The 17979-nt window shown below is 36.8% G+C and overlaps 1 protein-coding gene across 1 annotated transcript in view; it reads right to left on the bottom strand.

Annotated features, from left to right (window-relative positions):
- The window catches only part of LOC309660399 (uncharacterized protein), a gene marked incomplete at its 5' end in the record, with an annotated part of 90838 nt that overhangs the window by 30299 nt on the left and 42560 nt on the right, over positions 1-17979 (bottom strand). The window contains one exon of the mRNA XM_082460991.1: positions 9-44. Within this exon, the coding sequence (XP_082317117.1) occupies positions 9-44 (36 nt within the window). The remainder of the gene's footprint in view (positions 1-8; positions 45-17979) is intronic.

Raw genomic sequence — 17979 nt, 5'->3', positions numbered from 1 at the left:
AACTTTACCTTCTGCCTTGGTCCTCTGTGGGAGCAGAACTGAGCCTGATTAAGAGGAATATTACAAATGCAATTTATTAGAAGGGGAACATACAGACACTGAAGACTCTCCAGGATCCTGCCTGTTAACATTAGAGGTGTGACTACTGGGTCACTCCATGGAGGTTTGCTGATGCTCACAGATATTATTACCAGTATTGTTACGTTTACTTTAATCCTGGGAGACACAAGAGCAATTACACTTTTGCAAATAATTTATCTGTGCCTCCTTAATTCCTGGCAATATGATGTTACCAGTAGAAAAATTTTTTCTTAAAAACACTGCAGAGAAACCTTCCTAAACATTAGAAAACAAAATTGCTAGATTTTGTACCTCTTCAGTCATACTAAATCAGCTTACTTAAACAAGTACCTATTGAGCACCTTCTGTTTATCATGGACTTAACTTGGATGCTGGGAATACAAAATTGAATGAGCTTTGCCATCAAGATGTGCACTAGCTAGTAAAGATGTGCACATATATGTAAATAATTAGAATTCAGTGTGGTAAATGCAGCAATAAAAGCCTGTGTGAGGCAGAGAAGAACACAGAGAAAGAGTGACCATTTGTGCCAGGTAGGGGGAATGCAGCATTAAAAAAAAGCATCTGATCTGTACCTGGATGGACGACTCAAAGTTCAGTAGGATGGGGAAGAGGAATAGAGAACTTCAGGCTTAGCCAGTGGTATAGGGTCAGATAATGAAGTGCTTTATAGCATGTTAACATCCCTGGGTTTTGTTCTTCAGAGGATGGGAAAGAAACAAGGAGTTTAGACATAGCTATGACTTGATCAGATTTGCAGTTTAGAACAATGACCATAGTAGCACAGTAGCTGATGGTGATGTTTTTATTCTGACATTGCTGTCTGTGTGTATCAATATGATAAAACGAATAACTAATTATGTTGGTGTTTTTGAGAACTGAGATTTCCTGTGTGAGATAAAAATGTAGGGTCAATAAGTTAAGTAAAAATCCTATAGATATTTAATTGTGAATATCAAAATGAGCTCATGATATATTTATCTTTTCTAAAAAAATCTTAGCTGTCCATTGAAAAGTCTTAGAAACAAGTGCAATGGGCACCCCTACACCCTCATTTTTTGTCACTAAAAGGAACAAGGGCTCCTTTGAGAAATGGCTGCTTGTAGTTCTGAGTCAGGAAATACATTAAATAATCCTGAAACGTGTTATCATATTAGAAAGCAAAGCTATCAAAAAGAATTCAGAACAGAACAAACTAGTGGTCACCAGTGAGGAGGGGGGGAGAAGCAATATAGGGGTGGGGGAGCAGGAGGTACAAACTGTTGGGTATAAGATAGGCTACAAGGGTTATCGTACAACATAGGGAATAGAGCCAATATTTGTAATAACTGTAAATGGAGTGTAACCTTTAAAAATTGTATTAAAATTTTTTTAATTAAAAAAAAAAAAGAGGGACTTCCCTGGTGGTCCAGTGGTTAAGAATCCGCACTTCCACTGCGGGGGGACATGGGTTTGATCCCTGGTCAGGGAACTAAGATCCCGCATGCCGGCGTAGTGTGGTCAAAGATAAATAAATAAATAAATAAAAGTTTTTTAAAAAAGAACTCAGAGCAAACTTGAAGAGGCTTCCTTTGGGTAAGCTTAGCCACTTTGAGAAAAATAATTGCAGTGGACTGAAACATACCATATGCTTGAATTTATTAGTAAAATATTAAATAATAATAAATTATTAATAATACTTATTATTTAAGAATTATAATAAATAATACTAAAAAACAGTGGTCACCTTTGGAGGATAGTAGAGCGCTAACTCATAACTCTGAAGACTGGTAAAGGAAAGAATCAAGGATTTATTTCAACCTGTTTTTCCTACATGAACTACCTTGGAATAACCAAATAGTTATAAGGGAAAGTTTTTTCTTCTGGAAAATAATACAGGGTGAAATTTACCATTTTGCCAATCCTTAAAAATAATTAGGCAATGATAAAAAAAAAAAATTAGGCAATGATCATCAATGGCTATTAACAGAAAGAAAACCAATCAGGCATTTTGTGCCTCCTAATGAAATTATACACTGCTACTTATGAAGTCACTTTGAAAAGAAAAGGTAAAACTACATCATATCAAGCCTCAGGATTTCACTGCCCCCTACATGGTATGGGAGAGAAGAATCTATTGAAGAACATAACAGGAATGCAATCAACAAAATCCAGAATGTGGGAAACTATAGAACAAATATCCCAGGTTCTCCAACAAGTAAATTACACGTGGAAAAAAAAAAAAGAACAGAAGAGGAGTGTGGCCTTTGCTTGATCCTGATTAAAACAAATTTTAAAAATTTTTAAATAAACATTATGAGACAACCAGTGAAATTTGAACACCGATAGAATATTTGATGATATTAAGGAATTATTATCAATTATTTTTAGGTATGATCATTATATTATGGTTATGTATAAAATAAGAATCTTTATCTTTTAGAGATACAGATTAAAATATTTATGAATGGAATGATAAAATTTAAAAAGGGGGGGAAGAGAATGAGGTAAAGATGAAACAAGATTGGTTATTGTTGAAACTGGGTAATAGGATCCTTGGGGGGTTATTACACTATTCTGTATACTTTTCAATAATAACTTTCAAAAATTGCTTTTGAAGGGCAATTTTATTTCTCTAATATCTGATTCAGAACATGGGGAGGCCTATTTACCATAATCTCCAGGTGCTGATATTGGCACCCTGCAATTCTTGCCCAGGTGTCCATCTTTCCCTCACAGAGCTCTCTGTAATACTCATCACATTAATGTTCACCTTTTTGTGCTTTACAGAGAGGTCAAGAGTTTGGAGAACTAGTCATTAGTGCTCTTCGAGTTGCTACAGTTATCACTGGGCCCAAGGATGTCTGGTTTCTTGTTCCCTTGAGTAAAGCACAGTGCAGATCGTCACCAGTAAATTACTGGACTATTTAAGAGTGTTCTTTTCTGCCTAGTTTTTCTTTAGGACAGAAGGGTTTCCAAAAATGGCCTAGAAGCCAGCCAAAACACAGATATCCTTGATGTCTCTGACTTTCACCTCAAATTGAAAAGCTCTCCACATAAAATCTGTCTCAACTTGGCTCCCTGTGTAGCCCGTGCATCTGCCACAATTACTGGGTTCTCACTAGTTTCATCTTATGCCTGCATATGAGTGCATTACAGATTTTACTGAAGATTTGGGAGTAATAAATGGGAATTACACAAAGCACAAAAAAGACAACAAGTTTAAATAGGGGAATAGCTCTTTCACTGCCCCAAAGCCTCTCAGCCATCCTGCCATCTCTAGCAGCTTCTCTTCAGGGCCAACCAGGGTATTGTAGGTCCATGCCTCTCTGTTCTAGGGTTTTTCCAACATCTCAATATTTGGATCTCCATCATTGACCTGTGAAGAAACTAAAAATTATTGCTTCTTTAATACGAAAGCACTAAACTCTTCTTAGTCTGAACCTGACCCAGAGGGCCAAAGTCTGTTCACCCATTTTCCTGAACAAATGTGCAACTGTCTAACAGGAATTCTGCCTTCCTCCTAAGCTAACAAGCTCAAATTGTGGCTTACCTTCCACAATAACAAATTTGAAAATAAACAGTTTTTCTCTTTTCCTTATACAATTTTTCTCTTTAAACTACAGTAGGCACTACGACTTGCCTTACACATTGATAGAACAAATAAGACGGCTGACTGTGCACATAGAAAAAGAACAGCTAGGTAGGAGCAAACATACCCACGATAAATATAACCAGAAACTATGTAGCTTTTTACTGTTTACTTTGTGCTTTAGGATGCTTGTTGACTTAAAATATTGTCTGGAATGGGTAAAATGACCTTCCTGTACTGTGACCGAATTTTGCTTTTTGTTGTGGTAAGCTGACCTACTGTGAAGCTGAAATTATAAACATATATGCAAAAGCAGCTTAAACTTGCTACTTACTCATAAGCATAAAATGATGGTAGAAGCATGACACATTTTAAAAGCCACTTTCTGGAGATGGGATAATGACAATAACAGCCAACACTTCCTGAGGGCCTGTGATGTATACTTCTATGTGCTTCACAATAATGCTCTTGATTTACCTGAATCATCCTAAATGTTCTCTAGAGTTAGTCCAAGGAACGACTGTTTGATGGAAGTACTGTTGTTAGTCTCAACTACAGTGAGGAAACTGAGAGGCTAAGTAACTCACCAAGGCAGTCTGGTGAGTTACTCCTAATGCCAGACCCCCACTCCATGGTAATAAATCTATTAAGGATCCTCAGAGATTTGAATTAGAAACAAAGGCAGGTAATCTCTTGGTTCCTTGTTCTCTAGGGCTATATCGTCTTTCATCCTGCGTCTATCTGTGTATCTGCTTCTTTCTTTCTCTTTTTGCAGTTTCCCTACCTTGTTAGCTCATGGTCAACTGAATCCTCTCAACTTGACATGTCCTTCATTTAAGCAACCAGCAAAAACTGACCACTAGCTTTGAATCCCAATTCCGAAGTAACAATACTAGGAGAAAGACTTCAATTAGCCTTAGGAGTCAGGGGTCCCTCGCCCCTGGGGACAAAGGCAGTGGCTATAGGAGGAAAACAAGGTCCCACACTATAAAGATGGCCACCAGTGTTCACAGAAAGTAATATTCAGAGAAGCGCATGGGTTGGCAGAAAACCGCAACTGCATCTGTTATTAGGCTGGTACACATGTTCACTGCATTGGTATCCTTTGCATATACAAGTCTGTTTGGATTAAGGTCGCAAGAATGTTTGTAGACAGACACACTCTTTCAGCCTACCCTTCCAGAACAAAGCTTGTTTGTATTCTTCCATGGCCTGACAAATACAGAATTTGTATAGACTTAAGACAGAAATCTGTATTAGCTTTCTGGAGCCATCCCAACAAACTAGGTGGCTTATAACAACAGAAATTCATTCTCCCACAGTCCTGTAGGGCAAGGTCCGAAATTAAGGTATCAGCAGGGTGGTTCCTCCTGGAGACTCTAAGGGAGAAACTCTTTCATGCCTCTCTCCTAACTTCTGGTGTTGCTGGCAATTCTTGGCATTCCTTGGCTTGTGGAAGCATCACTGCAATCTCTGCCCCCAGCTTCACATTGCCTTCTCCCTGTGTTTCTCCTCTTCTGTCTCCTATAAGGACATTTGCATTGGATTTAGGGCCCACTCTAACCCAGCATGATTTCATTTTGATCCTTAACCTAATTATATCTACAAAGACCTTTATTGCAAATAAGATCACATTTTGAGGTTCTAGGTAGACATGAATTTGGGGGGACACTATCCAACCCACCACAGCATCCATAAAGCCTCTTTGCCACTAAGACCCCAGCACCCCTATTTATCACCTCTAAATTGATTTGTTCCTCTTTTATCAAATACTTACTATGTGACAGGCACTGTTCTAAGCATTTCACAAATAATAACTCATTTAATGGTTGTTATGAATTGGTGGTGTTTTTCTTCTGGGTTATCACTCCCAGGTGTGAAAGACTGACAAGCCCTTCCTTCGGCAGCTGGTCCAGTGCTATGTGCTCTGTGCACGGTGACTTTCATAGAGACTGATCTGAGACCCAGCTGCAGCTGCCTGACACTGACAGTCCATGTGGCCTCTCACTTAAGAGTAAAATGTCACCTCCTGGAGAGAGCTAAGTAAGAGATTCAGGAAACGGACACATAAGACTTAAGATTCCTGTACAAGAATCTCCTTGGAAAATGAGCAGCAGGAGAGTTCCCTCAGGAAAGAAAGGGACAATAATGAAGACTGAAAAGCATCCACAGCAGGAAGCACAACTGGTAATTTCATGCCATGCAGTGTTCAGGGATGTTTCCTGAGTTTCAGTGACAGGGAGGAGACGTCCAGACCATGTGCCCCACCCGCCAAGTTTTTCTAGATTGCTGCTTTCTTCTCTTCTCCTCCACTCAGACCCAGAGGAACAAGTCCTAATTAAGGTGTTAAGCTGAATTAAACACCTTTTAATATTTGGTTTTTGTTTTGTTTTAAAATACCACGAGAATCTATAATGTAGCAATGTGGGAGACACATTAAGAGTTCAGCAAATGAAACAAAATCCAACAGCACATTAAAAGGATCATGCACCATGATCAAGTGGGATTTATCCCAGGGATGCAAGCATTCTTCAATATATTCAAATCAATCAGTGTGATACACCATATTAACAAATTGAAGGAAAAAAACCATATGATCATCTCAATAGATGCAGAAAAAGCTTTTGACAAAATTCAACACCCATTTATGATAAAAACCCTCCAGAAAGTAGGCATACAGGGAACCTACCTCAACATAATAAAGGCCATATACGACAAACCCACAGCAAACATCATTCTCAACGGTGAAAAACTGAAAGCCTTTCCTTTAAGATCAGGAGCAAGACAAGGATGTCCACTCTCACCACTATTATTCAACATAGTTTTGGAATTTTTAGCCACAGCAATCAGAGAAGAAAAAGAAATAAAAGGAATCCAAATCAGAAAAGAAGTAAAACTGTCACTGTTTGCAGATGACATGATACTATACATAGAGAATCCTAAAGATGCTACCAGAAAACTACTAGAACTAATCAATGAATTTGGTATAGTAGCAGGATACAAAATTAATGTGCAGAAATCTCTTGAATTCCTATACACTAATGATGAAAATTCTGAAAGAGAAATTAAGGAAACACTCCCATTTACCATTGCAACAAAAAGAATAAAATACCTAGGAATAAACCTACCTAAGGAGACAAAAGACCTGTATGCAGAAAACTATAAGACACTGATGAAAGAAATTAAAGATGATACAAATAGGGCTTCCTTGGTGGAGCAGTGGTTGAGAATCTGCCTGCCAATGCAGGGGACACGGGTTCAAGCCCTGGTCCGGGAAGATCCCACATGCCGCGGAGCAACTAGGCCCATGCGCCACAACTACCAAGCCTGCACTCTAGAGCCCATGAGCCACAACTGCTTAGCCTGTGTGCCACAACTGCTGAAGCCTGCGTGCCTAGAGCCCGTGCTCCGCAACAAGAGATACCACAGCAATGAGAAGCCTACGCACTGCATGAAGAGTGGCCCCCGCTCACCACAACTAGAGAAAGCCCACGCACAGCAATGAAGACCCAATGCGGCCAAAAATAAATAATAAAATTAAATTAATTTTAAAAAAAGATGATAAAAACAGATAGAGAGATATACTGTGTTCTTGGATTGGAAAAATCAACATTGTGAAAATGACTATACTACCCAAAGCAATCTACAGATTCAATGCAATCCCTATCAAACTACCAATGGTATTTTTCACAGAACTAGAACAAAAAAATTGCACAATTTTTATGAAAACACAAAAGACCCCGAATAGCCAAAACAATCTTGGGAAAGAAAAATGGAACTGGAGGAATCAGGCTCCCAGACTTCAGATTATACTACAAAGCTACAGTCATCAAGACAGTATGGTACTGGCACAAATCAGAAATATAGATCAATGGAACAGGATAGAAAGCCCAGAGATAAACCCACGCACATATGGTCACCTTATCTTTGATAAAGGAGGCAAGGGTATACAATGGAGAAAAGACAGCCTCTCAATAAGTGGTGCTGGGAAAACTGGACAGCTACATGTAAGAGAATGAAATTAGAACAATCCCTAATACGACACACAAAAATAAACTCAAAATTAAAGACCTAAATATAAGGCCAGACACTATAAAACTCTTAGAAGAAAATGTAGGCAGAACACTCTATGACATAAATCACAGCAAGATCCTTTTTGACCCACCTCCTAGAGAAATGGAAATAAAAACGAAAATGGGACCTAATGAAACTTAAAAGCTTTTGCACAGCAAAGGAAACCACAGAAAAGAAGAAAAGACACCCCTCAGAATGGGAGAAAATATTTGCAAATGAAGCAACTGACAAAGGATTAATCTCCAAAATTCACACGCAGCTCATGCAGATCAATATCAAAAACACAAACAACCCAATCCAAAAATGGGCAGAAGACCTAAATAGACATTTCTCCAAAGAAGATATACAGATTGCCAAAAACACATGAAAAGATGCTCAACATCACTAATCATTAGAGAAATGCCAATCAAAACTACAGTGAGGTATCACCTCACACCAGTCAGAATGGCCATCATCAAAAAATCTACAAACAATAAATGCTGGAGAGGGTGTGGAGAAAAGGGAACCCTCCTACATTGTTGCTAGGAATGTAAATTGATACAGCCACTATGGAGAACAGTATGGAGGGTCCTTAAAAAACTAAAAATAGAACTACCATATGACCCAGAAATCCCACTACTGGGCATATAACCTGAGAAAACCATAATGCAAAAAGAGTCATGTACCACAATGTTCATTGCAGCTCTATTTACAATAGCCAGGACATGGAAGCAACCTAAGTGTCCATCAACAGATGAATGGATAAAGAAGATGTGGCACATATATACCATGGAATATTACTAAGCCATAAAAAGAAACGAAACTGAGTTATTTGTAATGAGGTGGATGGACCTAGAGTCTGTCATACAGAGTGAAGTAAGTCAGAAAGAGAAAAACAAATACCGTATGCTAACACATATATGTGGAATCTAAGAAAAAAAAAAAAAGTCATGAAGAACCTAGGGGTAAGACGGGAATAAAGACACAGATCTACTAGAGAATGGACTTGAGGATATGGGGAGGGGGAAGGGTGAGATGTGACAGGGTGAGAGAGTGTCATGGACATATATACACTACCAAATGTAAAATAGATAGCTAGTGGGAAGCAGCCGCATAGCACAGGGAGATCAGCTTGGTGGTTTGTGACCACCTAGAGGGGTGGGATGGGGAGGGTAGGAGGGAGGGAGATGCAAGAGGGAAGAGATATGGGAACATATGTATATGTATAACTGATTCACTTTGTTGTAAAGCAGAAACTAACACACCATTGTAAAGCAATTCTACTCCAATAAAGATGTTTAAAAAAAAAAAAAAAAAGGTCAGGGTTCCAAAGTGGAAAGAGAGAGGAGTGGCCTAGACTTGAGGGACAGAGTGGTGGAAAAGAGTCTGACAGTGATGGGGCTGGCCACTTCTCACACGGGGGATGCCTGCATGGCTGCATGGCAGTGAGGTTCCTGACAGTGAAGTTTGGTGTGGAATACGCTATCTAGCTTGGACAAGAAACAGTTTTGACAGTGACAATGAGAGTCAAGGTCAGGGTTCCATCTCAAATGTCCAATAAGCCCCAGGATTCCTTACAGAATTCTAAGTTAAGAAAGGGGTTCCACCCACCCACTCCATGAATAAAATTAGATTTTCCGCCAGATAAAAACTGGATTGTCTCCTAAGCTTGATGGAAGTGTGTGGGGAGAACAGATTGATATGATTTAGAAAAAAAAGTTACATCTCTTTCATTTTGAATGACTGGAGTAAATCATGTTGGTTACTCTCCCATTTCAGCTACATTTAACTGGAAGGGCTCCAGCAAGTATTCCCAGGGTCAGAGTTGAGAGTTCTATTAACTTCTCTGTTACATTGAGAAGTTGCATTCTCAAGAGATTATCTGCAAAGCAAAAACAGATTTATATATTTATATATGATAGATTATTATTCTTTGGAATTTAATTTACATGATTAGATTCAACCATCTAGATTATTTAAATGAAATATTGTCTGACAAGGCAATTTGTGAATTCTGAAGGAAACTATGAGAGACAAGATAAATACGGTACGACAAACAAAAGCTCTGGAGACAGAAAAACACGCTGTGAGAACCTGGACAAGTTGCATACTTCCTCTCAGGCTTGGTATTTTCATCTGTAAAATAAAGATATTAAGAATATTTTCCAGCAGGTTATGGTGAAGAAGAAAATGAATACATACTTTACAGCACAAATCCTTCAGTAAATGCTCATTTTTATCTTCCATCATAAATATACTTGGCTTCTTTTGATCTCCTTTATTTTTAAGTAAACTTTATTAATATATAACATACAGGAAAGTACATCATAAGCATAGAGCTTGATGAATTATCACAGCAGGAACACACCCTTATAGTTACCATGAGATCAAGAAATAGAACATAACCAATGTCAAGGAAGCTCCTCCTTCTTTCCCTCCCAATTGTTACCCACTTTATCTCCTCCCCTAATGTAACCACTATCCTGACTTCTAACACCATCATTTAGTTTGGGAGGGGGGGTTGTTTTAGATTTTTTATTGTGATAAGGACACAACATGAGATATATCCTCTTAATTTTAAGTGTACACTGTTGTTGACTACAGGTACAATGTTGTATAGCAGATCTCTAGAGCTTATTCATCTTACTTAATGGATACTTTATGCCTGTTGATTAATACCATCCTTTAGCTTGGCCTGATTTTTATTTATTTTATTATTTATTTATTTATGTATTTATTTATTTATTTTAATTTCTGGCTGCGTTGGGTCTTTGTTGCTGCACGTGGGCTTTCTCTAGTTGGGGCGAGCAGGGGTTACTCTTCATTGCTCTGTGAGGGCTTCTCATTGCAGTGGCTTCTCTTGTTGTGGAGCACGGGCTCTAGGCACTCAGGTTTCAGTAGTTGCAGCATGCAGGCTCAGTAGTTGCAACTTGCGGGTTTAGTTGCTCTGCAGCATGTGGAATCTTCCCGGACCAGGGCTCCAACCCATGTCCCCTGCATTGGCAGGCAGATTCTTAACCACTGCACCACCAGGGAAGTCCTTGGCCTGATTTTTAAACTTAACACATATTGAATCATACAGTATGGATCAGTTGTATCTGGTGACTTTCACTTACTGTGTTGATGAAATTCATTCATATTTTGCATTAAACGGGAATTTGTTCATGTTCATTGCTGAAGAGTTCTTCCTTTGCTTGAATATACCACATTATGTTTATCCATTCTTACGTGGGCGAGCATTCGTGTTGTTTCCAGATGGGGGCCTTTATGAGCAGTGCTGCGACAATTTGTACCTATGTGTATGCATTTCTGTTAGGAATATGCATAAGGGCCAAATTGCTGTGTCATATGGTGTGTGTACAAACAGCTTTCATATATACTGCCAAACAATTTTCTAAAGTGGCCTTGCCAATTTTCTCTCTCATAAGAACTATGAGATTTCCTGTTCTATATCTCTGCACTGGTATTGACAGTTTTTTCTTTTTCAATGTAGCCTTTCTTTTGGGGATAGATTATCTCACTGTGGTTTGATTTAGATGTCCCTTATAAATGATGAGGTTGAACACATTTTTCATAAATTTGCTGATTATTTGGCTATCCTCTTTTTTGAATGGCTTGTTTAAAGCTTTACTTGAGCATTTTTAAATTGGGTTGTCGGTCTTATTGCTAATTTTTTTAGTAATTCTTTTTTTAGTGGAAAAATTCCAGTTTTTTTAAAAAATATAGAATAAGAAAAGAATAATGAAGAAGTATTGAATTTTATCTCACACTTTTTTGTTTCTATTAAATGATTTTATGATTTCTCTTCTCTATTCTGTTAATGGAGTGAAATCCATTGGCAGACTTTCTTTAATGCTAAACTTGAGTTCCTGGAATATAATACACCTACTCATGATGCATTGTCCTTTTTACGTATCTTTTTGCTAATATTTTGGTTAGGATTTTTGCATCTATGACCCTGAGCAAAATTACACTGTAATATTTTCTTAAGCCCTACTTCAGGTTTGGTACTAAATTATGTTAGCCTTATAAAATGAGTTGGGAAGAGTTACCTCTTTTTTTATTCTCTAGAAGAGCTTGCATGAGAATGGTCCTGTTTACTCCTTAATTATTTGGAAGAATTTCCCACTGAAGTCATGTGGGCCTAGAGCTTTATTTTTTGCAGAAAGGATTTTAATTACAGATTCAAAGATCCAATTTCTCAAATAGATATAGGATAATTTGTATTTTCCATTTCTTGTATGTATTGTGATCAGTTTTGATTTTCTAGGAATTCATCTATTTTATCCAAATTTTCAAATTTATCTGCATCGTTTTAAAAAATATCCTCATATTTCTAATATTCATAGAATCTGTAGTGATGTCTTCTTTTTTATTTCGATATTATCTATGACTTCTTTCTTTTTCTGTATCAATCTTACCAGGACTTTATCAATGTTATTACTCCTTTCAAAGAACCAACCTTGAGGGATGTCCCTGGTGGCACAGTGGTTAAGACTCCATGCTCACAGTGCAGAGGGCCTGGGTTTGACCCCCAGTCAGGAAACTAGATCTCACACGCATGCTGCAACTAGAAGTTCACATGCCACAACTAAGGAGCCCATGTGCCCCAACTAAAGACCCAGAGTAACCAAATAAATAAATATTTTCAAAAAAAAGAACCAACCTTGAGTTAATTGATTCTCTCTATTATAAATATGCTTTATATTTTATTTAGTTTTGCTTTCATCTTTATTATTTTCTCCCTTATAGTTTCAGTGGGTTTAATTTGCAGCTTTTTTTTGGAGGGGGAACCCCATGAGATTAGAAATTTAGATATTGGGGTATTTAAATATTTAATTTATAGACATTTTAATATTTGCACTTAAGGCTATGAATTTCCTTTTAAACATGGCTTTTGTCCTATTAACAAGTTAGGATATCTGTATATTCACTATTATTCAGTTTAAATATTTGCTAATTTTTATTGTGATTTTTGTAACACATGCATCATTTAGAATTATACCGCTTAATTTCCAAACGTTTAGAAATTTTCTACTTATCTTTATTCATACGTCTTTTAAGTCCACTTTTCTAAACCGACTCTATTGAGTTATAATTTAAGTACAACACATTGTACTTATTTTAAGTTTATAGTTCAGTAAATTTTGACAAATATATGCACCTGTGTAACGTCCAACAAATTCAAAATATTGTACGTTGCCATCACCTCTATAAGGTCCTTCATGCCCTCTTGTAGTTCATTTTCCCGCATTCCTGGGCCAGGCAACCATTATTGTACTTTCTGTCACTATACATTAAGATTTTCCCATTTTAGAACTTCATATAAATGGAATCATACAGAATGTAATCATTTGTTGTCTGGTTTATTTTGTCAGTGTAATGTTTTTGAGATTCATCTATTTTTGTTGCCTGCATCAGCAGTTTGTTCCCATTTACTTCTGGGAAACATTCTGTTGGATGGATACCACTACTTATTCATCCATTCACCTGTTGATGGCATTTGAATTTCTCTGGTTTGGGGCTATTTTGAGTAAAGCTGATACAAACATTTGTGAATACATATGCATATGTGTCTTCTTATGCACATATGTTTTCATTTCTCTTGGTCAATGTGAAATTGCTAGGTGAAATGGTACTTAATAAGTAACTACCAAACTGTTTTCCAAATTGATTATACCATTTTATATTCCTACTGTATGAGTTCTAGTTGTTTCACATCCTCTCCAACCCTCCTCCCTGCCTCCTTTTCCTCTCTCTCCCTCCCTCTCTCCTGCAGTCTTTTAAATTAGACTTATTATCCTATTTTTCACCTCTATTACCTTACTAATTATACATTTTTGCTAATCTTTTTAGCTGTTACTCTAGTGATTGCTACATGCACCTTTGACTTGTTAAAGTCTTATAAAAAGTAGTACTTAAATTATTTTCCAAATAATGCAAGGTTCAGGAAACAGTTTAACATCATCTATCCTTTTCTCACCTTTTATGCTGATGTTGTCATGGATTTTACTCCTGTATGTAATGTAAACCCTTCCAGGATTATTATTATTTTTTTATTTCATTTTTTTTTATTTTTAACTTTTTATTTTAAATAATTTAAAAATGGGATGAAAATTTCAATAACTATTCAGACAACTTCTATTTATCCTTTCTTTTTTTTTGTTTGAATTTTTGAATTTTATTTTATTTATTTTTTTATACAGCAGGTTCTTATTAGTCAGCAATTTTATACACATCAGCATATCCATGTCAATCTCAATCGCCCAATTCATCACACCACCAACCCCACCCCCTGTGGCTTTCCCCCCTTGGTGTCCATATGTTTGTTCTCTACATCTGTGTCTCAATTTCTGCCCTGCAAACCAGTTCATCTGTACCATTTTTCTAGGTTCCACATACATGCGTTAATATATGATATTTGTTTTTCTCTTTCTGACTTACTTCGCTCTGTATGACACTCTCTAGATCCATCCACGTCTCAACAAATGACCCAGTTTCGTTCCTTTTTATGGCTGAGTAATATTCCATTGTATATAAGTACCACATCTTCTTTATCCATTCGTCTGTCGATGGGCATTTAGGTTGCTTCCATGACCTGGCTATTGTAAATAGTGCTAAAATGAACATTGGGGTGCATGTGTCTTTTTGAATTATGGTTTTCTCTGGGTATATGCCCAGTAGTGGGATTGCTGGATCATATGGTAATTCTATTTTTAGTTTTTTAAGGAACCTCCATAGTGGCTGTATCAATTTACATTCCCACCAACAGTGCAAGAAGGTTCCCTTCCAGTATTATTATTGTTTAAGACACTTCATATTCATTTAGATTCACCCATGTACTTATCCTTTCTGTTGTTCATTATGTCTTCCTATTTCATTGTGCTTTCTATCTGGAACCATTTACCTTCTGACTAAAGAATTCCCATTAGTATTTCTTTAGTGTAAGTCAACTAGTGAATAATTTTTTCAGTTTTTTTTCATCTGAAAACATCTTTATTTCACTTTCACTTTAGAAAGGTATTTTTCAGTGGGTGAAAAATTCTAGTACAGTTATTTTCTTCTAGCTCTGACATTAGTTGTCATTTTGATGTTTGTGGCCTACTTTCTTTTGTTGAGAATTCAAGCATCAGTCTTATCACTGGTATTTTAAAAATCATACATCTTTTTCCTCTAGCTTGTATTAATATTTTCTCTTTGTCTTTGGTTTTGAAAAATGTTACTATGATACACCTATATGTATGCTTTCTCTGTATTTAATTTAAATGGTATTTATGATTTCCTGAATTTGTGGCTCATGTTTATTATGAACATCATTTTGATCTTCAAATTTTATCTCTGCTTCATCTGTCTCTTCTGGATTTGTTTTGGTTTGTTTTTGGTAGGATTTAAATTACATATATGTTAAATATTTTCACTATTTCCCATATATCTCTTATGCTTCCTCTTTTTTTTTTTTTTTTGTATTTTCCATTCTGTTTTTCTCTCTGTGCTTTGTACTGAAGATTTTCTCCCAATGTATGTTCCAATTTACTAATGCTCTCCTAGATTGCTTCTAATCTACTGCTCTTAACTTTTTAATTTTAGTTATTATATTTGTTCAGTTCTATAATTTCATTTGAAGAATTTTTATATTTTTGAGTTTTATGCTGAGATTTTCCATTTTGTCACCTGATTTCTGGAACATATTAATATGTTATTTTAAAGATCACATATAATAATTCCAATATTTGGATCTCCAGTGAGTATATTTCTATAATCTGTTTTCCTCTTATTTTTCAGTCATGTGGTTTCACCTCCTGGTATACCTAGTAATTTTTGATTAGCAGCTAGAAAATACATTTGATAACATGTGATATTTTAAGACTCTAGATAATATCTTCTAGAGAGCATTCATTTTTGTTTGGCAGTTAGATAAAAGGAAGATTAATTTTAATCAAATCAAGGATTTAGTTGATTTAATGTCTAGCCCTTATAGAGTTGTAAGTTAAAATTGGAATGTTTGCCTGAGCCTCTCCTTGGTTGGCCTGAAGTCCAATTTTTGACCACCAGCACTGTAAGACTGCTAGAAATTTTGCTCAGCTTCTCAGCCTCCTGGCTTCTACTTACAAACCACAAACATCTAAAAGGAGAACTTAGGGCCAAATTGGGCTCACTTCTCTATTCTTGCATTCTGTCTTAGCCTAGGTTCCCTAGAAAATAGATCCTGAGGTAAAGGTTAAGTGCTAATTTTTAACAGGGAGGTATAACTCTGAGATAGTAAAAGTAAAGGGAAAATAAAGTGGGTAGAAAAGGAGGAAAAGGAAATATGAGCTAGTGTATTACTGCAGATGACCACAGCTTCATGAAGAGAGGCTCACTGTATAGAAACACTTTGTCTTGGAGTAGTCTGATAGAGGGAGAAAAAGAGAGGAATTTATTCAATGGCTCCCTCTATTGATTGGCTTAACTTTCATTGGTCAAAATTTACCCACAAGACATTAACTTCTATGCATTCCTGATGTTTCAACTGGTCTCTTCAGACCCACCAAGGAAACCAAATCCCATACCCTACAACATGTTGATTCTTCTAACTCCAGAACTAGTGAGAGTAATCAGATCCTTGATGGGTATGGCGGGGCCTGGTGCCATAGCTGCAGCAACTCATACCACATCAGGAGCAATGGAGTCTGTGTGGAGACTAGCACTCACCTTGGGGGAGGCTGAGGCAGCCTGCAAAGCTTGTTGATGAAATGGTTGTGACCTTGTGTCCACAGTCAGTTTGAGGACCTGGAGAACAGATAGGGCCTAGAAGATTTAAGGAGGTTCCTCAATGTGTCCAATGCGCCTTCTCCTGGGAATCTTGACCTATCAAAGCCCTTGGTAGCTTCATAGTTTCCAAATGTCTTTAAGCAGTGGTTTTATGTATTGTCCAGCATTTCTGATTCTCAGGGGAAGGTTTAGTCTGCAACCAACCACTCCACATTATGAGAAAAGAAAAAAAAAAGGCACTGCTATCTTTTAAAGATCTTAAAATGGTAACATATAATGTTAACCACAGGCACAACTGACACCCAAATATAGCTAAAAAACTAGTTGACATCAGCCTCAGAGTAAAACTAGTGGGACACCAAGAAGCCAGATTCTCACCTGTTAGATATAAATCACCCCTCACCTCTATACTGACTCCTCAGATAAGTTCAGTTGATATTTTCAAAGTCAACTTGCCCTTGATTTCCTCAGATTAGTCACTGTTAGTATTACTCACCCACTGGAAAGTCCCATCCTCAGGAAAGCACTAATCATGGGTGGGGCCATAAGAGAAGGGCACACAATATACCAATTACCTCATCTCTGAAGCAGAGGGTTCACAGTGCCTTTTTTTTTTTTTTCTGAATGCATAAATTCCTTTATTGAAAATATTGGGTTAGCACTGCAGTACATATACTCAATATCCATAAATCAAGGGCCACACATTTCTGATTGGAAAATACTGTTTTAAATAGAGAACACAGCATCTGGATATGCTCTCACAAGTATAATATCATGGACTAAACTAGGTAGGAGTGAACTATATGCAAAATGACCATTTTGTTAATAGCATATGGTTGCAAATGGCATAAATGGTAAATGTGATCATCATGAGACATTCCTGGTGCCTCACACCAACACATAATTTAACAAGCAGATTAAGGTTAAACTGCCAATAAGTTGTTAATCAAGAGTTCTCAATAGGAGAACTTGGGTGAAAGTACACCCAGTCTATAGATTTAAGATTTTATAGCATTCATTTAAACTTGCATGGAATGTGAGTGGAGTAAAATAATTGTTGATTTGACAGGAGGCTACTTGGCAATTTGTTTGTTCTCTTTTATAAATAGTCTAAAATAAGAGAATATCTAGCTAAAGGAAATATTCTGCCAACTTAAGGCCAACATTCTAAGAACTGTTTACTTCTTTAAAACGCAGTTATATAAACACTACTTTTTATTAATTTTTCCTTTCAAAGATCACTATGTGTTTAATTCTGACTGCTGCTAAAACTCAACTCATACTAATCATTATCTCTCCTTCCTTTTCCCAGCTAAAGTCTATCTCTGGTCTAACCTACAGTCTGTAATTCAACTTCTTGTGACATACTCTAAGAATTTCAGAATCTCCTCATCTGCTGCTGTTCCAAAACATTACTGACCTATATGAACCCTGCAATTTTTAGCCTCTTCCAAATTAGGCCAAAGATTTTAGTTCTTAATGAAACCTCCTTATAGAAATTTACCATTGTATCTGTTCTATAT

Source organism: Balaenoptera physalus (genome assembly GCF_965194825.1).
Source record: "Balaenoptera physalus genome assembly, chromosome: 4".
NCBI classification, from domain to species: domain Eukaryota; kingdom Metazoa; phylum Chordata; class Mammalia; order Artiodactyla; family Balaenopteridae; genus Balaenoptera; species Balaenoptera physalus.
The sequence above is the reverse complement of the archived record's forward strand: the minus strand, read 5'-3'. Positions and strand labels throughout refer to the sequence as shown.